Source organism: Papio anubis, chromosome 7, assembly GCF_008728515.1.
Source record: "Papio anubis isolate 15944 chromosome 7, Panubis1.0, whole genome shotgun sequence".
NCBI lineage: Eukaryota > Metazoa > Chordata > Mammalia > Primates > Cercopithecidae > Papio > Papio anubis.
In genome coordinates, this window is record NC_044982.1 from 16,547,180 (window position 1) to 16,569,681 (window position 22,502).

The window sequence follows — 22,502 nt, forward strand, 5'->3', positions numbered from 1 at the left end:
AGCTCCTAATTTGGAGGATTAAATGAGCTAGTATAAAAAAGCTCTTGGCCAGCATACAGTAAGCACTATACAAGTATCTGCTATATTACTTGAGAGAGGCTTTCTTTGGAGGCCAGTCCCTGGTGGGAAATTCCAGGTAGCACCTCCTCATCTCAAGCCAGATGTGCACTTAGTGACTAGCAATGCCAGTGTGCAAAGGGTCTAGAGGCACTGAGTCAGGGGTCTCAAGCTTTTTTCCATCGTGATGATGTTCACGAGACTTTAGTAAGGGGTATGCTGTCTTCAGTCTGCTTGTACCAGAATGCAGGCAGGCGAGGGTAGTAATATGACCTTGAATCATCTCTATTGTATAAAGGAAGTCACTTGTAGGCGTTAGTACTGATAACCAACATTTGTAACAAAGCACATGAAGCATACCAGCTAATCCCAATATCTTAGAGCCACAGGGCCAGGCAACCAAGTCTACCCAATGACATCTGTAAGTATTTTCTTGTGTAATCCAATTTTATTTTCACCAAAATACTCAGACAAAGGAGAACAAAAAGAGATGATTTGTTTCAGAATCAAAGCAACAGACATTAGAGAACGAGTACTGCATAGTAATATTGAAAAGCAGAGGAGAGAGAATGTCTTTTATGTTTCCTCAAAAAGCCAGTGATTTTTCAGTCAAGCACTTGTCTCGTTTTCTCCTGAAGTGGCAGCACCAACATTTCTGCTCATCCCTGACTATCCGCATTGCCTGTCAGTTGCTAGGCAACTCTAACAGTGATCCAGCATGTGTTAGGTACCCACCTTGCTTCTGACCACCCACAATACACAACTTTCGTAACTGTTCTCATTGGGTTTGCCAATTACACCTAGGCACTAACCAAGGCTTCTCTTAAACCTCATCTTCCTCCTGCTTAGTCCTGTGGTAAAATTTAAATACCACAGTTGTCATCATGTCCCAATAATTTCCCTAACAACCGGCTGCCCATCAAACATGGGATGATTTTATGGTAGGATCAAAACAGATGGGAGGAAAATCTTATTAAAAACCATAAATATCTCTCCATAAAAGCAAGTAACCAATCAAAAGAGGAAATCGCCAGCTAATATAACATCCTAATAAGTTCAAGTGAACTGTTAATTTTGAGTTTCTCTGAATGTATAAATGTGGCTGACTGTACTTGTCCTGATTAAATAGAGTAATTGTGAGCAATTTAAAAATTAACCACATATGTCTGGGCGCAGTGGCTTACACCTGTAATCCCGGCACTTTGGGAGGCCAAGGCAGGCGGATCACGAGGTCAGGAGTTCAAGACCAGCCTGGACAATACAGTGAAACCCCGTCTCTTCTAAAAATACAAAAATTAGCTGGGCATGGTGGCATGCACCTGTAGTCCCAGTTACTCGGGAGGCTGAGGCAGAAGAATCCCTTAAACCCGGGAGGCGGAAGTTGCAGTAAGCCGAAATCACGCCACTGCACCCCAGCCTGTGCGACACAGCGAGACTCTGTCTCAAAAAAAATAAAAGTAAAAATAAAAATAACCACATATTTGGTTTAGAAAAGGCTATATATCTCTGAAAAGATCTTTTTTTGAGACAGGGTCTCGCTCTGTTGCCTAGGCTGGAGTACAGTGGTGCCATCATGACCCACTGCAGCCTCAATCTCCCAGGCTCAACTTATCTTCCCATCTCAGCCTCCTGAGTACCTGGGACTGCAGGTGCACACCACCACGCCCCCTCCCCTTTTTTTAAAATAAATTTTTTGGTAGAGATGGGGTTTTACCATGTTGCTCAGGCTGATCTCGAATTCCTGAGTTCAGGTGATCCGATCGCCTTGGCCTCCCAAAGTGCTGGGATTACATGTGTGAGCCACTGCACCCCGCTTGAATATGTCTTAAGGTCATATATGTTATACGGATGTGTTACACAGGCAAAACAGATAAAGGCTTTATAAGGTGCTTTCTTAAATCCTAAGAGGCCTAATGAATATGAGAGACATGAAAAATCAAGCAGTGAACTAATATTAAACACAGCATACTGTTTAATAGGAAACAACCACATGTTTTCTATCATCATCCTTGGGATTCCATAAATGAGATAAAAGCCAAGGGTATAAATGCGTTTTGCAAAATTTAAGTGGCAAGGCTAGTAAGTGGCAATCTCAAACTAGGACTTGGATCTTTGGACTCTATCTCAGGTTATTTCCTCCATAATATGCTAGATGACTGGGTAACGTCACCATTTGTAGACCCTGGGTTTAAAAATGTTGATGGGTTATAGCTATTAAACCCAAGCAACTAGTAGTAGTGGTTTCCAGATGAGGAGCAGGCTGGGGAACGGGAATGGGAAGACATACCTTCTTTATATACCATTTATATATTGTGTATGTTACCTATTTGAAAAAAATAAGTTTTTAAAAGGGCACTGATTCAGATATTTTTTGGTCACTACCCATGTGCCATGCAGTGTTAGATGCTAAGCAGAAAAAGATGAGTAAGATCAGGCACCTTGCTCACCCGAAGCTCATGGTACAGGGAAGCAAAGGGATCCAGAAAGAAGCAATCAGGTCGATGCCTACAGAAGCAGTGAGAAAAGATATTCAAAATTAAAAAAAAAAAAAAAAGGAATCAACTGAGAAGATGTAAAAAGGACCAAGCAAAAAGCGCCATGAAAACACAAACGAAAAAATAATGTCTGCTGAGCTACAAAAAGTTTCACTTCAAGGGGAGCATTTGAATTAGAACTTGAAAGAAAAGTATGGTTATTCTAGACAGTACAGAAAAAAATAAAACCTGAGAAGCAGTCTGAAAATAAACTGCAGTTAGATTAAGGGGGATACCATTCATTCAGTTTGGGGCCACTACAGGCCAGGTACCGAACTAGGCACTGTATTAGCCAATCTGCCAGAAAGCACAAACACTAAAGAATAATTACCAAAGATCACAATGAGTATTCTGGTAGGCAATGAAGCCTGATAATTATAAACTCATTTTCTCTACAGTAAAAGGAAACTTCTAATGCAGATAGTTCAGCAGAAACTTCATTTAAAAAGGTTTTGGTGCAGATTTTATGATTCTTGGTGATGTGGTTACTATGGCAACTATATACTAAAACATGACCCAGGGTCTATGAAAAATGCTTTCAGTCAGAACCTCAGTCACAACACATAATGAAAGAGAGGAAATGAAAACTGTGATTTATATTTAAAATAATAAAAGGGAAGATTAAAAACTATATTAAGGCTAGCATTTGTATAAGATTCCAATTCCTGACCTTCTGTAGCCAGTTTTCACATTTGTGAAATGTCAACTGGATGAAACAAAGTCCAAATGATCAGGAAGTCAACATCCTCTACTTATGATGGGTAGAGACATAACAGGCAATAAGATATTATATAGACCCAATAGGAACCATACGAAATACATTTTCTAAGGGGATGAGATTTTTTAAGATTAGGAAATCAGATCTTTTGTGATTCTACGAATCTTTTATAGGACTATTGTTTTTAACAACTCTGCATACCCAAGTAAATATGGTTCTCCAAAGCAGTCATGCTGTGGGGTTGGTCCCTTACTCCAGTACAGCTGCCTCTTTTGGCTCCACGAAAGTATAGAACTTCACTTCTCAAAGAGCTTTGGAGCCGGAGGTTCAGTCTTTCGAGTATGTACAAGGGTACTTTTGCTTAACTATAGAAAACAAACCCCAATTTTGGAAACAGTAAAAAATTAATTCCAGCCAAGATTGGAGAATAAGAGGGTAAATCGAACTAGGAAAGAAATATCAGTGGGTTAGGCACAGTGGTTCATGCCTATAATCCCAGCACTTTGGAAGGCCGAGGTGGGCGGATCATCTGAGGTCGGGAGTTCGAGACGAGCCCGACCAACATGGAGAAACCCCATTTCTACTGAAAATACAAAATTAGCCATGGTGTGGTGGTGAATGCCTGTAATCCCAGCTACTCAGGAGGCTGAGGCAGGAGAATCGCTTGAACCCAGGAGGCGGATGTTGCAGTGAGCCAAGATCGTGACATTGCACTTCAGCCTGTGCAATAAGAGTGAAACTCCATCTCAGAAAAAAAAAAATTCAGTGAAGTCTGTGGAAAGCAGAATCGAAAGATGGCCCCTGGTGCACACACCTGTATATCCCCTTTCCTTGAGGATGAGCCAGAATTGTGAATATGATGGAGTTTCACTTGCATAATTCGGTTATCAATTAATTGACTAAGTTACTCAAAAGGGAAATAATCTTGGGTGGGCTTGGGTTGGGTCCTTTCTGAGATAGATCCTCCTGCCGGTTTCCAAGAAGCACCCCATGAGGAATGCGGCAGAACACCACGGGAAGCACCTAGGAGCTGAGAATACCTGGCTGACAGCCGACAAGAAAGCAGGAACCTCAGGCTCACAGCCACAAGCAACCGTGAGCTTGAAAGAGGACCCCAAGCTTCAGATGAGATCACAGCTGGGTTGACACCTTGATTTTAGCCTGGCGAGACACTGAGCAGAGGGCTCAGCTGATCCACGCCCAGACTCTTGACGCACGGGAACCATGGAATAGTAAATTTGTATTGTTTTAAGCCCTCTTAGTTTGTGATCATATATTACAAAGGAACAGAAAACTAATGCAAGGCTGAAAACAAAGAGTGTCTGTTAAGAAACAATACTTATTTACTAACGTGTCATGTCAACTCATTTTGAAAGAACTTGGAAGAGTGGCAAGAAAACTTGAGCAATGGCAATGTTTTTGGCCAAAGCACCTACTTTCAAACACTTATTTGGATATGTAGCTCTAGATTATTTTTTAAAGTCTATCATGTTAAAAGTCAAAATTCATACTGCCTATCATTCACTGTGCTTATTACCCCTATAATTTTTTCTGGGGAATTTAATTTTATTGTACTTAATAAAGAGGAGTTGGTTATTCATTCCAAACCCAAACATTAGTATGGATCAGTAGTAATAATAAAGTAGAAAAATATCAAAAGTTAAATTTATGTAGCTTTTGACGTATTTACCTTTGGCTAAAATCCAATTCTTAAAATCTAGTATGTCTGCTACTTTGCTGACACAGCATTAGATTTGCTGGGCATGAGCGCTTCATTTGGACTAGAATCCAGTGCTCTCTACAGTCTTGCCTCACTATTCTAAAGCAAGTAAATATATTAAATGAAAGGATATATTATATTCGTTGTTCATAAACTTTTGAATTTATTCTCAAGGATGATGATATTGTCCATCAGAGCATAAAATCTAGGGAATATTTAGAAATGTATAAGGCTTTTTTTTTTTTCAGCTTTCACCAGGACTTGGCAGTTAGTATGTGAGGGCCAGGTTATTAAATAACTTATAATGCATGGGACAATCTTGTATAACAAAAAATTATCTTGACCAAAATAACAATAGTGTCCTGTTGAGAGACACCCTATTTGAGTATAAGCTAAAGTCAACTATTTAAAATCACATCTTATTCTACAAAATCTCATGGAACAAGCATTTAGAAAAGCACTCAATTATTCTAATCAATTCAAATTATAACATTCATTGAACTGCTTTCCATAGACCCACAACTAATGAAGCCTCAGGCAACCCAGGAGGCATCAAAGAAACAGTAATATCTGAAAGCAGGTAAAAAGGCAAAGTCTGGCCACCCACTACTGCTCTGAACTCACCTACCCATCCATTCTATTGACTCTAGTAACACTTACTTTGCTGTTAATCAAACACAGCAAGCATATTCCCACTCCCCACCCCACACAGGAATGCTTTCCCTCAGCGACCCATCCACATGGCTCTTCTCTTACTTCTTTCAGGTCTCTGCATGAATGTCACCACGTCAGGAGGCCTTCTCTGACCCTCTTCTTTAAGGAGCAGCCTCCCTCCCCAACCCGGGCACTCATACCCTACAGGACAGTGTTTGAGGGTGGGGACTCTGGGTTCTTGGGCACCGTGTTTAACCTCTGTGCTTCAGTTCTTCCATCTGAAAAGGGGATTCATGGATACACTGTAGAATGGCTATGAGGATTACATGAATTAATATATATATATAAAATGTGCTTGGAACTGTGCCTGAACTGCTGGTTAAGAACTACAATGTTAGCTCTGAAAATTTAAAAACAACTACCTAAACCAAATTTGAAATAAAGCATTTAACTCATTTCATCTGATAGCAAAACTTGATCTTAACTCAATGGGCAACAAAAGTTGAACTAAGATGACATGAGGCTACCTGTGATCTTTGCTTCCAAAATGTTTTATTATAAAGTGTTGGTCCAGATACTACTAGGCATATTAACAGACAGTATAGGTACCATATTATCTTTCTAAAATCCAAATATTGAACTACATATGGTACCAAGAATTTAGAATTAAAGACTGTGCACCTAAATTATCATTCCATTTTTTCTGTATAGCACTTACCACCATTTGCATATATAAACATACTTCTTTGCTTTTTGTATAATTCCCAGCACCAGAACATAAAGTCAAGATGTTTTATTGTTTATTGCATTCTTAGCACCTAGAAAAGTGTGCGGTCCACAGTAGGTGCTCAGAAGTTATGTGCTGGATAAAAATGGTTAAATCTGATACCCAAAACAGAATATATATATAACATTTTTCTTAGTAGAAGAAAGGTTATTTCATGGAGAATGTGTGACCAGTTGCTCTTCAACCCAGGAGGGATGGCTTGAATCCAATTCATTTGCTTGGCAATGCAACACCTCGTAGGCATGAAAAGCCCACCTGATATGTATTTCTTGTATGTTCGTCAGTGCCCAGGCATTGATCTGCTATATTTTCCTCAGGAAGTCACAAAGGATTATGGTGTCAACAATCAGTACTAACCCAAACTCCAAAACATACTATATGTACACCACAGTTTTAAGTTCATCTCCAACAAACAATTCCACCTGAAGTCCCCACCATGATAAATGAATCTGCAATCAAATTCACCATCATCCCACTGTGGGAGGCCAATTCCATTCCCTGACTTCTATACTGATATCAGTGACAATCCCCATCTCCACATCCCAAACTCAGGAATCATCTTTGAGGGCCCTCCCATGTTCCATTATGCAGTCTAGGCAGTGCTTTCACAGTTACCACTTCCATCCTAGCCTTCATCAGCCTTCACATGTCAGGCACCTGGCCAGTCACCAGGGTATGCTGAACAAGACAGGCATGGACTTGGCCTCAGAGTCTACAGGGGAAGCCAGATAATTACACAAGCAACCACAGTGAATAGAGAAAGAACACTGACCATGCAGGAATCTAGGGCATTATGGAAGCCACCAGGCTCCAGAAGTGATGTTTTGGCTGAAAGACTGAAAATTAAGGTCTTATTGGGTAAAAACCCACCTATGTAGAATAGTCAAAAAGCATTACAAGTGCAATTAACTAATATGTATACAATGAATTCTTTGGTAAATCTCTTTCATGCAAATGTAAATTCTATGAGAACCTCATCTTAATTACTCTCTTCTTGCCACAGTGGCCAATACATATTTGCTGAGTAATGGGTAGAACTGCCTCAACTCTGCTGCCTTATTCCTCATTGAGCGGAGGGAGGGGATAATGCCACCTCACAGCTCTTGTGGGGACTGAAAGAGACGACTATGTAGGTAAAGCACCAGAAGTGTCTGCCACATGGTGGCTACTTAATGCAGGTCAATTCTCTCCCCTGCCCCGTTCTTCTTACTCCCACAGGTCACCATGGTTGGCACCTCAAACCTTCATAGTTGCTGTGCAGATGAGAAGTCTGAGGCTCAGAGAGATTAAGAAACTTGTCCACGGCAAGACTTGTTCAATAGTAGACATGACCATCTCATCTAGTACTGTCTGACAATGCTAAAGCTCATGCTTGAGAGACAAAATAGTGAGGTGTAGGAGCTGTGAGCTCCACTGGCGGCACATGGATCTAAGGATCTGGACAGGGAGGGACCAGCAGAGGCTGAAAGAGGCTCCAGGAGGAGATGGGACCTGAACACAACTCTTAAAAGATGAGTAGCAACTGAAGAAACAGAGAAAAGGGATGAAAGGATCAGGAGAGGAAACTACATGGGCTGCTGGCTAGATGACTTCAGGGGCAAAGGAGGCTAGCCTGGCTTCTTCTCAAAGTTCCTGTTAGGTATTAATGGGTAAGAATGGTGAAAATGGTGTGGCTGGGGCATGACTTCCAAACTGAGGAATCTGTACTTTAGCCTACAGGACATGGGAAATTCTGAACACGGGACAATGAGGAAACTCTATGTTTCAGAAAGGTGAAGGGGCATGGGCAACCAGGATGAGTGGCCTGTGAAGAACACCCACGTGATGGCACAACAGATAGGAAACCCTTTCAGAAGTCCAGGTGATAAGTTTCTGACCTGGTAATTGCAAGGACTGGTAGAGGAAACTTTTGAAACATTTCAAAGATGAATAGGCTTTGATAGCTATTTCCAAAGCATCCACGTGCCCACCTCAAGCACAGAATTGGTCTCTTCCTATTGTAATTATTTCTGTGTCTGGCTCCTCACATCAGAGACTGTGAGCATCTAAAAGGCACTATCTAGATCTTCTGTTTTATCCTGAGTGCCCGGCATCCACAGGAGGACCTCAATAAATGTTTGCCCAACATTTGAAGGAAGAGTGAAAGAGGACATTCAGGCTTTAAACCTGGTAATAAGAGACAGGTGCCACAAGGGCAAACAAGAATGTTGGGAAAAGAAATCTCCATCTACATACGATGAGTTCGGTTTGGGAACATTCTTTCTGGCAGATTCAGAAAAAGTGACAGACAGACAAAATGTCCAAACCTAATCAAGGGAGCTGCTTACTGGGAGATGCCACTTATATTGGGAATCTACACTTTCCTTGGTTATGGAAGGGCTGAGAGAGTGGGCTCTATGTATCTAAGTTGTTATTTATGTTTCTTAGAAATCTTGCAATCATATTGGAATGCCCAATGTCCCTTTCCTCTTTTATACAACAATCAAAGTAAAGCCTGACACAATTTCTTTGGAATTAACTAGTCTTTGTAGAAAACAGGCACACCGGCCGGGCGCGGTGGCTCACGCCTGTAATCCCAGCACTTTGGGAGGCCGAGACGGGCGGATCACGAGGTCAGGAGATCGAGACCATCCTGGCTAACACTGTGAAACCCCATCTCTACTAAAAATACAAAAAATTAGCTGGGCGCGGTGGCGGGCGCCTGTAGTCTCAGCTACATGGGAGGCTGAGGCAGGAGAATGGCGTGAACCCAGGGGGCAGAGCTTGCAGTGGGTGGAGATCACACCACTGCACTGCAGCCTGGGTGACAGAGCAAGACTCCGTCTCAAAAAAAAAAGAAAACACGTACACTAAACCTGTATGTGGATTAAGAGGGGCATCAGACAGTAGAGAAGAGGCGTGCTGCTGTCTGGGTTCCACCACTTATTACTGCATGATACTAGGTAGCTTATTAATCACTCTGTGCCTCCTGGTCATCATAGCGCTGTTGTGAGAATTAAATAAGTAAATACACATGACTGCTCACCCAGAACAATCTGGCATATTGAAATTGCTGAATGAATGTTGTTGCTATTAATCTTTAAACATTTAGGAAGTAGATATAGCTTTCAGTCCAGTTATTACAGAATAAAACTAGAAGCTACAAATCCATAATGACAAATTTCAAGTTCTTACAATAAACTTCAAATAACTATAATTTGCTTAATTCAGTAACAGCCATTCAACATTAAAGCAGATATTCACAGTACAAAACTGACAAGATACTAAATGAGTAAACTGACAGTGGATGTTTTCTGACTTAATTTTAGAAAATACATGCTAAAGGTATCTAAACCTGTGTTTCCTTTTACATAGCCTCATGGAATCACTCGGCTGTTCCTTGAAAACCCCGTGTATTTTCCCACCTCCATGGCCTTTGTCTTCACTAGTTCCTTCTAATCCATCTGGGTTTTCTCTCAGGCTTACTTCTAGGCCTACTTACAACAGCACCTCTTTACTTAGTTTAGCTCATCTCTCATTTGATCCTGCCTCTGCCCCAGCAAGGCAATACAGTTCTAAGAGTGCTTACAATACAGTGTTTACACAGGTAAACACCTAGGATACAGGGTCACATGCATGGCAGGGCTCATACTTCCTGGCTCTTTGTGTTCCCACAGTGAAGCACACACTACCATTGAACTGAACTACAAAAACTTTGCCTTTAGAAAAAGATTACTCACAGGGTTACTTTAATCTCCACTTCCCTTAATACCCTTGAAACAGAATCAATAATACGCAATTTCTGTGAAGTACATCACCTTTTTATTACACTTTGAGGGAAAACAACACCCAAACAGACATTAAATTAAACTTTTCCAATAAAGTAGAAAGAGACTCAAGATTGCAACACCAAGTCTTACTAAATCTCCAAGCTGCTGGTTTGCCCTATGGATTTTGGACTTGCCAGCCCCCACAACTGCATGAGCCAGTTCCTTAAAATAAATCTTTCTCTTTCTCCAAGAAGATGTAAGTGGCTCTTTTGTTTAAAAGTTTGTTCATGAGTGCTGTTCCTCTCTTAAAGAAATAATTCTACTCTGTGGTACTTTAATTAGTTGCTATTGACATTAATTATGTTACTGAATCATGAAGAGATGCCTAATCGTTCAGTTCAGCCTGGGAGTCAGGAACTCAAGTTCTAGCTTTCAAAGGGCATAGCAATTTATCTTCCTATAAAAATAGACACAAAAATGCCAACAGGTAGGTGGTTTCTTATAGGGGTGATGAAAATATTCTAAATTTAGATTATGGCAATGGTTACATAATTCTGTGACTATACTAAACCATTAAACAGTAGAGACTAAATGGGCAGGTTTTATGGTACGTGAATTACATCTTAAAGATGTTTTAGAAAAGGACACATAAGAGATTTGAATGCCTCGGGTTTTAATTACCTAAGGAGAAACTAAGAAAAAAATATTAATTTTAACATTTCATTATTCTTCTGTACTTACCCCAAATGTCAATTTGCATAACCCCTATTGAGGTATTAAATAATAGAAGTAAATGTTAACTTTATGCAAATCTTATAAACATCCAGATTTATAAGCAAAAGCAGGTGACGATCATATATACTTTACAAAGGGATTAGTCATGGGATGCCTTTAAATAAGGCTCATGTAACATAAACATACTGAAAACTAATGACAACTCGCTAATCACTTTTTAGAAACCCATTCAACATTCAGAGCAAGAATTATGAACACATTAAAAAGATTTCTCCCATCAGGAATGTAAGGACTGTTTACCTTGTGACAAGGAACCAAGCAATTTTACTGAAGTCTGGAGAAGGCCTCATATATGTCTTAATATGTGGCATGGCATTGCTGCGGCCAGAAGTCTCAGCTGACCATTTGCTAGTGACAGAAAAGACACAAGTCGCTAATTACAAAATAAAACAAATTGATCTTAATCCTAATATTAGGAAACTGCATGAAAAGAAAAAGCCTATTATCTAAAAATTAACAGTGGCTACACGACTCTGTGACCTGTGATATTTTATACAGCTGCGTTCAAATAACGCATGACCATTTTAGAATTATAAACTTCCCACTTCTCACAAGAAGAACTGTAACCTTTCAGCATATAGCCTTTCCATTTTTGCCATGAACATACATACACGCATACATATTATTTCTGGTTTTTTTTTTTTTTTTTTAGAGACAGAGTCTTGCTCTGTCACCCAGGCTGGAGTGCAGTGGCGCAATCTCGGCTCACTGCAAGCTCCACCTCCCGGATTCATGCCATTCTCCTGCCGCAGCCTCCCGAGTAGCTGGGACTACAGGTGCCCGCCACCACGCCCAGCTAATTTTTTGTATTTTTAATGGAGATGGGGTTTCATCATGTTGGCCAGGATGGTCTCGATCTCCTGACCTCGTGATCTGCCCGCCTCGGCCTCCCAAAGTGCTGGGATTACAGGTGTGAGCTACCGCACCTGGCCCTTGTGTTGTGCTTTTAACAGCATGTGTGCATATGTCTCCTGCCTGAACTGTGAGCTCCTTAAAGGGAAGAATCATGCTCCCATGGAGTGTTACGATAGAGGCTCAGCAAAAGCTTGTTGAATGAAACAAAATACAAAAAAGACAAAATACAAACAGTATATGAAAAAAATGAATGCTGAAAAGCGAGGGCAGAAACACTTTAGTCAAATGCTGACATTCACAAATCTGAGTTTGGTTTCTAAGTTTCCAATACTGTAGACTATGGTTCTATGGGAACCTATATAATGAAGCAACAATCCTTACTTATAGGAGGATGGTCCCCCCAGATTAACTGATCGTCTGTGAAAACAGAATCAGGCTTAGGTAGGTACCATCACTGTCTTCATTCAAGTGAATTTAATAATATAATACTGAAAGGAGTTCAATATAAAAAAATGTCCTCTGTAAGGAAAAACCTCTCAAGAAAGCATTAAAGAAAAGCTCCAGGATAACACACTGAATTACAGCTGAAAGCTATAATTCAAAGTAATTCTACTTTCATTTCTGGCTAACCAGCACAGCAAACACCTGTTGAGACAAGCATGAAACAGACTGGCCTTGCATATGCAGACTGTGCAACTGCTGTGGCTGGAGAAGGATGAAGCACATTCCCTTCACTTGTCCACTCAGCATTTACTGAACTCTGACAACATGCCAGATACTATCCTGTATCCTCAGGAAACAGCAGCATAGAATCTGCCCTCACCAAGCTTGCAGCTGCACATATGATGGTACAGACAGAATAATGATACTTTATATTTTGGAAAAATGAACTAAAATACTGCTTATGTAAATTCTAAACTACCCAGCATGATCTTTTATTTATCTTTCTTGGCATGCCAATATTTAAATAGAAACCTCACAGCAATAAATTTTCCTCTTTGGTATTAAGAACCTATTCCAAAAAAAAATTCAAAACCTTGTTTTAAATTATTTCTATCACTAACATATGTAGATGAAAGAATATAGCTATATTACATAAAGTTCCTTTTTAAAAAAAACAAACCAGTGACATAAATAACATTCTAATTCCTAAAGAAGCAATAGCAGCAGTCTAAACCAATTACTTACTGAAAATAGGAATGCAGCCAATTCTGTTTTTCAGCTGTCTGGATGCTATAGGGAAGAGAGCCCCCAGCTTTTAAAAGAAAAATAAAACAATAAAAATTATGAAATATAATTTGAGGAGCCCTCATTAAGAGGAAAATCTATAATAAACAGCAAGAAGGTAACAGGAAAAAAACTACTTCTATTACTTCATCTTACAGAACAGTTATTTGAAAGAATATCTCTATACTTGCATTAGATATGTTCTCTTAATGAGGTTTCCTTCCTTCAGTATTAACTTTATACAAATCTTATAAACATCCAGACTTATAAGCAAAAGTAAGTGATGATCATATACTTTACAAAGTATAGTCATGAGATGCCTTTAAATAAGGCTCATGTAACACAAACATAGTGAAAACTAATGACAACTTGCTAATCACTTTTTAGAAACCCATTCAACATTCAGAGCAGGAATTATGAACACATTAAAAAGATTTCTCCCATCAGGAATGTAAGGACTATTTACAATTCTTCTCCTGTGTCGAGAATAAAAGTAAATTACCTCATTGAGGACGAGAACTGACCAAGTAAAGTGGAACAGAGCTTTTTCCTGCAAAAGCTTCAACTGCAAATAACTAAAACCATTCAGTTTCAAAGCTTCAACTGCAAATAACTAAAACCATTCAGTTTCAAAGCCAGTTATAAAACAGCTTTGTTAAAAATACCACGTTTTTCCCCATTAAAAGTACACTTTGAAAAGAAAAAATTATAATTGAATTACTTGGTGATGGTAATTTAACATCTATAACTGCATAGATCTGAGGTGTCAGAATCCTGGCCCATCCTACTCTCCTTGATGCAAATAAGACACAGCTGGACAGCCTCTGTTTTTGCCCAAGACCGTGACACTTGGGGAGGAAATCTAGGACGAGATGTCAGTGCTCCTTCTACTTCACCTTTACACACTATTTCCAAACAGACTTTGTACTGGCTGAACAGATTCTGACAAACAGAAAAGAATGGCTAAAAAACAAAACATTCAGTAAACAGTTCAGTTTGAAAAAAGGAATTCTAAAAGCCTTATTCTTGCAAAGAGAATAAAGAAAGTTCCAAGTGGAAATTAGAAGTCAATGCTTGCTCATTTTTGAAACAAAGAAAACTCCACAGTGGATTCATCAGTGACTTTCCAAACACATGCTGGAACTTCTCCACACTGATCTATACCCAAAGAGATCTATATCCAAACATCTCTGACATATCAAATAGGGCATGTCCTGTCTTCAACTTCAAATAACTAAAAACATTCAGTTTCAAAGCCAGTTATAAAACAGCTTTGTTAAAAATACCATGTTGTTCCCCATTAAACATACACTTTGAATGAATCTAGCCTATTAGAGGCGCAAAAAGAGGACCAAAGAAAAACCACCACTGTATCCCTGGGTCTCAGTGAAGTAATTTTGGTTTTTCCATTAAAAAGCAAAAAAATGGGCAAATACACTCCAAACTTATTTTTCTGGCAGATTTTTCTTATTGAGCCTGATAAGCAATAAATGGACTAATTCAGCACATTCTGCTCTAGCCATCAGCAAATGCCAATGCCAATTAGACTTCGCTTTTTCCAGAGACAGCCACTATTTGGGTTTTCGGTTAACACCTCCTGATTACACTAACTAGGGGGCTGCTGAATTCCGAATAAAGGTTTAGTGCCTGGTATGAGTATAAGGGAAATGGACAAGGTTGAAAATCTTAGGCATTTGCAGATGAAGCCCTTGACAGAATAAACACATCAACAATGTTACGCCAAAGGCAAAATTTAAAAAATTCCAGACCTTAAATATATCTGTATCAGGCATTTAAAAGAACCACATGGTACCTCAAACACAGGAAGGGAGGATGTGGAAAGAGATGAGAGGAAGGTACGCTGGATAAGCTCTGAAAAGGCACTGAAGAGTAAGGGGAAGTTGATTTTATTTGGCTATCTTGTCTGGACAACTAACCTGCTGGTTACCTTACCAGTAAAAATGAAAACCATTGTGCAGAGGGTTTCTGTGAGGATTAATAACACACCCAAACTGAGGGGTATCATCTGCAGAACGTAGAGCTTGATATTGCCTATTTTCATGATCCTTATACAGTTAAGTGAAAACCATCTCCAAATTTCTAACCAATACTGGTAAAATTTTACCAGGACATTCATGAAATATACATAAAACACAACTGACACAGTCTCCCCAAGAATTACCAGGATATCCTTCTAAACTGGTCCGCACATTTTCCACAGAAGGATAGATCTAAAAATAAGAGAAAAACAATAAAACTCAGAATGTACCATGTTGAAGAAAAAGAATGATAATCAGCTTTTAAGAAAATGAAAATCTGTTAAAAATACTTTTAAATTAGAGAATATACTTTAAATTTTTAAAAGTTCTCATCTTACAAAAAAATGAATTAGTAATTAAACAAGAACCATATTTGATGTAAAATTATACTTCAATTTGAATATTTTTTCCTTTGAAATTCAAGTTAACATTGAATGGAAAATTAACTATTAATTCACAGGTCTCTAAATAATTAAAATGCCCCTAATTCTGCTGGCTATGCTACATCAAATATTTTCTTCCTTGGTGCAGCAACCTGAAAGAAAGGATAGAAAAATCACAGGCCAGTCTGTGTTTGCAATGGAGCTCCTGAACAAATCCGCAAGCTCTTAGCACTGGATATTAAGGCAACTTGATTACAAATGACGATGCTAATGTACTGCTCTTTCCGTACCCCGCCCCCTCCTACGCCCCCCCCCCCCCAAAAAAATCACAGAATAAAACATCTCTCCATTACAAAGAGGACCAATTTTCAATTCTTCTCCTGTGTAGAGAATAAAAGTAAATGACCTCAATGAGAATGAGAACTCACCAAGTAAAGAGGGACAGAGCTTTTTCCTGGAGTCTTGCTTTCCTTCCCCAGTGTCAGCATGCTCTCTTTAAACTCAGAACATAACCACTTTGATTCATCAGCTCCCAAGGAGCCAATGCTTGAAAACTGACCCACGACAGGCCAGGACTCTGCATTAGGTATGGATGAGGCATGGTCTTTCAGAAGCTGGGAAAGAATAAAAATGAATGTTAACGTGACTCAAATAATCTTAACAGAAAGGCTGTAATACCTGAAAACAGTTTTCTGCTCTTGGAATGCCTAATTAACAAGAAAAGCTGAATATACTAATGATCAATTTCATACCCACACATATACATTTTTTCTTCTTTGGGAATTTTTTTTTAAATACTAAAAACATATTTTTAATGGAGTAGATGGACAGAAGTTCTCCTTTCCAAAATTCTTTGATTTGTGCTAAAAGCAAAAACAGATTTTAAAAGTTTAAAAAGACCCATTTCAGTAGAAATTTCAGATAAACCACCAACTTGTCATATGAAATTAGATTTTTACTTGAAATCACAATTGTTTAATGCACCTTTGATACTATGAAATATGTATTTGGTCTTCATCCCTGTTTCCTGGCATGCAACTACTAAAATCCTTGGGATTTCCAATGTGATGTCTTTCTGTATATTAATGAGACTGATGGCAGGCAGACCCTAGGTAACTTCAGGATGGGGGCTGGTCACGATAAAGACCAAGGCATGATTAGAAGACTGGGACTTTTGGCACAACCCCCCAACCTCCAGGGATAGGAGGGGCTAAAGGTTGAGCTGATCACCAGTGGCCAGTGATGTAATCAACCATGCCTATGTAATGAAGCCTCCATTAAAAACCCAAAAGGACAGGGTTTAGGGAGCTTTCTGACAGCTGAACACCTGCAGGCTGCTGGACAGTGGTGGTGCACCCAGAGAGGGCATGAAAGCTCTGTGCCCCTTCCCTATACCTTGCTCTATGCATCTCTTCATCTGTATCCTTTATAATAAGCCAGTAAACATTACGTGTTTCCCCGAGTTCAGTGAGCTGCTCTAGCAAATTAATCAAACCCAAAGAGAGGATCACGGGAACCTCAACTTGAAGCTGGTCAGCCAGAAGTTCTGGAGGCCCAGACTTGCAACTGGTATCTGAGGGAGAGGGACAGTCTTGTGGGACGGAGCCCTTAATCTATGGGATCTGAGACTACCCCCATACTTCTTTAAAAAAAAAAAAAAAGTATTTTTTCAATTATTTTTTCCCTACTTTTCTCTTTTCACTGTTCCCCCCAACTCCTTCCCCACTTCCTACTTAGCCCTTTAGAAATGCAATTATAACCTTTTACTTTTCCTTTAGCAGCCACTCCCTACAGGGCAAGTTCATCTAACTTTGTGCTTAGAAGCTCCAGAGCAGAACTTTCTCCCACCAGGGCACTGCCTTGAGGGACAACAGTAAATTTACAACCCAAAGTATGCCCACTAAGAAACTCTCCCACCTGGAGAGTTTCGGCCATCTTTACAACCTAGTTCTGCCCAGGAAGAGACCAAATGGACTGCCTGGTAGAGAAGGCAGAAAGTAAGGAAGTATCCACCTGCTTGCTTCCTCCTCTGCGTGCCATTCATGCTAGGCCCCCTTTTAAAACTGTCCACTTTCTGCGCCAAGAGCAAAGCAGTACCCTTAAGACAGGAAGCCTGTACTTATTCCTCTAAGCCAGCTTTGGAATAAAAAGTCACTTTCTTTATACCATGACTTTCTTTAAAGTGACTTTCTTTATACATCTCCAGGAAGACAGCGTAAGAATTGAAGTGAACTAGAGGACACCCAGCTGGTGTCCCCTGCTTTGTGTATGAGGAAAACCCCACACATATTTGGTCACAGTTTTCTGTGTTGACTGTTGTAGTGTGACAGCAGAGGAAACAAAGTGAGTTTTTTGCTACTGACATTTAAACCATACCTAGAAGGATTACATATTTTGACTCCTATCATTTGAAAGAGGTTTAACATTCATAGTTTAACACTTGAGCTCCAGGCAGCTGTGATGGTCTAAACATAAAAGAGAATATTTACATACACATACCAGCTAAAACACTGCAGAAGACTGATCTGCATTTCCTGCTTTGGTAATTATGCAAAGCTGCAGAAACAATTCAGAAAATATTTGGAAACCTTATCCACTTAAATATGTGCTGAATGCCTACCTAGAGGGCTGGAGAGAGCAGAAAAATAAACTGTAGCTCATATTCTGACTGATGTGTTGTTTAATATGTATTATTTTCCTTAACACAGCTTAGGCATTAATACTTACATATACACTTCCCAAAAAGCCCAAAGTTTCCATGTCCACCTTGGGTACAGCATGGTGTAGGGAACACAGCTGAACCGACAACTTACAACACCCAGTTTCTATTGCAGTGCTCAGCCCCTGAAGGGCCACCCTATCCTGGACAAGTCTCGGGCTTAGATTTACACTTCAGTGGAAACAGGCACCTAATCACCAGCCTGCCTTCCTGGAAGAAAGCTGTGGCGCAACATAAGCAACTGCGTGTAAAAAGTGGTTTGAAAACTCTTTAACATATAGTTGAACTTTCAGTATCAGATGGTGATCACACACAATACGTGCTATTATCTAGCCTATCTAAACCATTAGACATTAGGCCACAAACAACCGTGTATGTGCACTGAAGACTTACCATGTACCCTGTACTGTTTTATATTCATCATTTCATTTAACCCTCACAATCACCAGAGGGAAGTACTATTATCATGTCCACTTCATAGATGACAAGTGATGTACGTTAAGGAATAAGTCAAGGTCACATGGCTTGTAGATAACAAAGCAGGGTTTGAACCCAGCTATGGATACCTGCCTCCAAGGCTGGGCACAGGCCAATGTGCTCAACTTCCTCTCAAGGCCAAGACATAAAAGATGTCTTCACAAGATCCTGCCTGCTTTAAGTTGTGATCTCATTTCACAAAAGGAAATTAAAATAAAAAGTTTCATTAACCAAGGGAAAATTCTTACATTTTAAATAGTTTACAGAATAAGAGGTTAAGGCTTTAAAGAAAGCCACTTTAGGGAACTTATTTATTTTTTTGAGACAGAGTCTCGCTCTGTCGCCCAGGCTGGAGTGCAATGGCGCAGTCTCAGCTCACTGCAATCTCCGCCTCCTGGGTTCAAGTGATTCTCCTGCCTCGGCCTCCCGAGTAGCTGGGATTACAGGTGCTCGCCACCATGCCCGGCTAATTTTTGTATTTTTAGTGGAGACGGGGTTTCACCACGTTAGCCAGGCTGGTCTCAAACTCCTGACGGGCTGTGATCTGCCTGTCTCAGCCTCCCAAAATGCTGGGATTACAGACATGAGCCACCACGCCTGGCCAGGGAATTTATTAAGGTCAGTAAACCACCTAAAAAGAGATGAAAAAAACTTTAATCTTCAACTTATTTTATTTTATGACCTTTCTTTGTATATTTTCATATCAGCAGCAAGTATTATTTTTGTAATTAGTTTTATTAAGGGCACTGGTTTAATAATCAAAATATAGCTCAATTGTAGTCTTTACTCAACATTTTGTTTTTTGAATTTATATCTTAAAACTTGATATGCTGAATAATCAAAAGCTATAATATATGTATGAATAGGAAGCCTCTATCTTTATTACAAATAAAAACTAGAGTATATTTATGCCATTAATAGCCTATAGCTATAAAAGAGGCAAAACACATTAAAAAGCAGTAATTACTAAGAACTATAATTATCAATTTATCAAGTACCTATTTGCCCAGAATTGTGCAGAAATATTGTGAAGCTGCATCAAAATATAAAATTATTTTAAAAGAGAGAATATACATTAAATTTTTTAAAAATGTTAAAATAGTAAAAGTTCTGTTACCTTCCTAAGTCTAAAATGTCCCCAATTATCTTTTTGACTTCCTTGAAAGCGTCCTGGGGTTGAACCAATAAGATAAACACTAAAAGACATAAAAACACAAGTTATAAAACATAGTGATGTGCTTTGGGGACCAAAAAAAAAAAAAAAAAGACAAAATACACATGAAAACTAATATAATCAAGAAATGATCCAAGAGCCAACCCATTTTCTTGAATTGACTCTCAAATTCATTTTTCAAGCAAATCAACTAATGATGGAACACCTACAAGACGTAAAGTATCAGACAAAGAACTCAATAATTGTGAGAGTACTCCAGTGGGAGGCTAAGGTAAACATGAAGATTGACTGGCTATCACTTTCATGCCTGAGACCCACGAGATACAGATGTGATAGACTCTGTTCATCCCCTCATCACATCCTGAAGCTTGGCTAGATTTCACCCCATCTCTTTCCAGGCCCCTGCATTCCAGACCTCATGAGGCTCGCAAGGTATGAACCTATCATAAGCACCCAATTGGTAAGTTGGCACATACTTCGTTTCGGAGAGATCGTGCTCGTGGATGGTATCTATCCACTCCTTGAGAGAAGGGGCATTATAAGCCATCAAGTAACTGATGAGATCAGCTTTAAAATGTGTTGTCGACTCTCCAGATTTGTGGGTTCCATCAACAATTCGTGGGTATAAGGGGCTCAACCATATTCTGGAATTAAAAAAAATAACCTTTTAACAGTCAGGCACACAACTGATGACAGTGATCTCTCTATCGATTACGCCTTCATTCTAAGAAAGAGGTGAATTCTCAGTGTCTCCACATCGTAAGTAATTTTAGGAAACACGAAACATAAATGTGAGCACACTACTCCAATGGCTTCCCATCACATTCAGAATTATTCCTGAATGCCATGCCATGAATTTAAGATTCAGTAAGATCTGGGCTCTGCCCACTTCTTCCAACCCACATCCCTCCACGCTCCCTCTCACTCGCCAAACCTTCCTTATTCCTCCTATTACCTCTGCACCTATATATTGCTTTCTAAGACTTGATGGTAAGAGTTAAGAATTCTACTCTTAACAGTTAGAGCAAATTCATGCTACTAGTGGTAATCCCAGCAAGAATTTGCCCTTGTCTGCACCAATGCAGCTCTTCAGCCAAATGTGAAATAAGAATTGTGTTATCTATACCAAAAGTGTATGTGAAAAATCTATTTTCAATCAACAAACCCATTTTCATAATGTAGGTGCTATAGCAGCATATTTTTATGTCTTATACTGGTGCCTGGATTAAGTATCACATTCAGTGACATTACAATAACCTCAAACTTTCAAACACTTAATTCACTGAAGAAGCATAATAGACATCTTTCATTAATTCTTTTTCCCCAGAGGAAAACAGTGCTCTTTGCCAAAACTTCTACATTATATCTGTAAACAGAAAACAACCATATCTAATCCCAATCCTTCTATAAACTGCTTCACAGTAGATTACTAAAATGGCTTCAAACCTTTTGTGCTTCAGTTTCTTCAACTGCAAAAAAGTGGCGTTAACAGGGCTGCCTCACTGGGCTGTTGCAAAGCAATGACTTACAGGAGCAGTCAAAAGTATCAGGTGTTACATTTTTCCCCTTCTGTGGCTACTCCCCTTTTCCCCACCCTGGGTTCTATCTATTTTTTTTTTTTTTTTTGAGACGGAGTCTCGCTCTGTCGCCCAGGCTGGAGTGCAGTGGCCAGATCTCAGCTCACTGCAAGCTCCGCCTCCCGGGTTCCCGCTATTCTCCTGCCTCAGCCTCCCGAGTAGCTGGGACCACAGGCGCCGCCACCTCGCCCGGCTAATTTTTTGTGTTTTTAGTAGAGACGGGGTTTCGCCGTGTTAGCCAGGATGGTCTCGATCTCCTGACCTTGTGATCCGCCCATCTCAGCCTCCCAAAGTGCTGGGATTACAGGCTTGAGCCACCGCGCCCGGCCAGGGTTCTATCTATTAAGCTGAAAGAGAAACTGCCTATTTCTCTTTCGCCTGGCAGCCCCTGAAGGAGACTGGCAAGATGCAGGCCAACAGGGCAGAAGTCATCCAGAACTGCAAAGACTCTTGGCAGCGCATCTTCTGCAAGTTTCTAGCAAGGGGCACTTCATACCCCTGCTTCCCACCCTGGGGAGGCACTTAGCACAGGAGGTAGCATGGTGTGACAAGGGCTGGAGCCCAGGTTCTGGACCCAGATTGGCTAGCTGACTATACCATTTTGGGTAAGCCCTGTGACCTCTCTGGGCCTTTGCCTCCATGTGTAAAATGACCAGGTTGGGCTGGATAGACGTGGAGGACCTCCCCCTTGCAATAGCACCTCAAAGTTTCCAGGTGAGTGAGGCTCCTCCCGGATCAGAGATTCACTCACAGGTGAGTTCAGGATGAGAAAGAAGACAATGACTTTCTAAACTAAGATGCTGAGATATGAGGCATTTTTAACACGTCACAAAATAAGATGAGAAAATTATTATAATGAGCCAAATAATTTTATTTTATTTTTTTTACTGTGAGCTTTGAATGCAACTCTTGTTCTAATTTTAAAAGTGAGAAATCAACAGGTGAACCATCAGGCAGCTGAAGGGGATTAGCAGAACCACGGACCAATTATGAAGTGAGATTATACACAAAAACTGCTTTCAAAAGTTTTAAAATTA

The 22,502-nt window shown here is 39.9% G+C and overlaps 1 protein-coding gene across 5 annotated transcripts in view; it reads right to left on the reverse strand.

Annotated features, from left to right (window-relative positions):
* The window catches only part of TDP1 (tyrosyl-DNA phosphodiesterase 1), an 88,467-nt gene that overhangs the window by 38,757 nt on the left and 27,208 nt on the right, over positions 1–22,502 (reverse strand). For all 5 annotated transcript variants that reach the window (XR_002523663.2, XM_003902148.4, XM_009212114.4 and 2 more), the window contains exons 8-13: positions 20,365–20,532; positions 19,832–19,910; positions 15,947–16,132; positions 15,279–15,327; positions 13,058–13,124; positions 11,255–11,362 (exon numbers count right to left, since the gene is read on the reverse strand). Coding sequence is in view for 4 of the 5 variants with exons in the window: in XM_003902148.4 (XP_003902197.2) it covers positions 11,255–11,362; positions 13,058–13,124; positions 15,279–15,327; positions 15,947–16,132; positions 19,832–19,910; positions 20,365–20,532 (657 nt within the window). In the remaining variant the exon portion in view is untranslated. The remainder of the gene's footprint in view (positions 1–11,254; positions 11,363–13,057; positions 13,125–15,278; positions 15,328–15,946; positions 16,133–19,831; positions 19,911–20,364; positions 20,533–22,502) is intronic.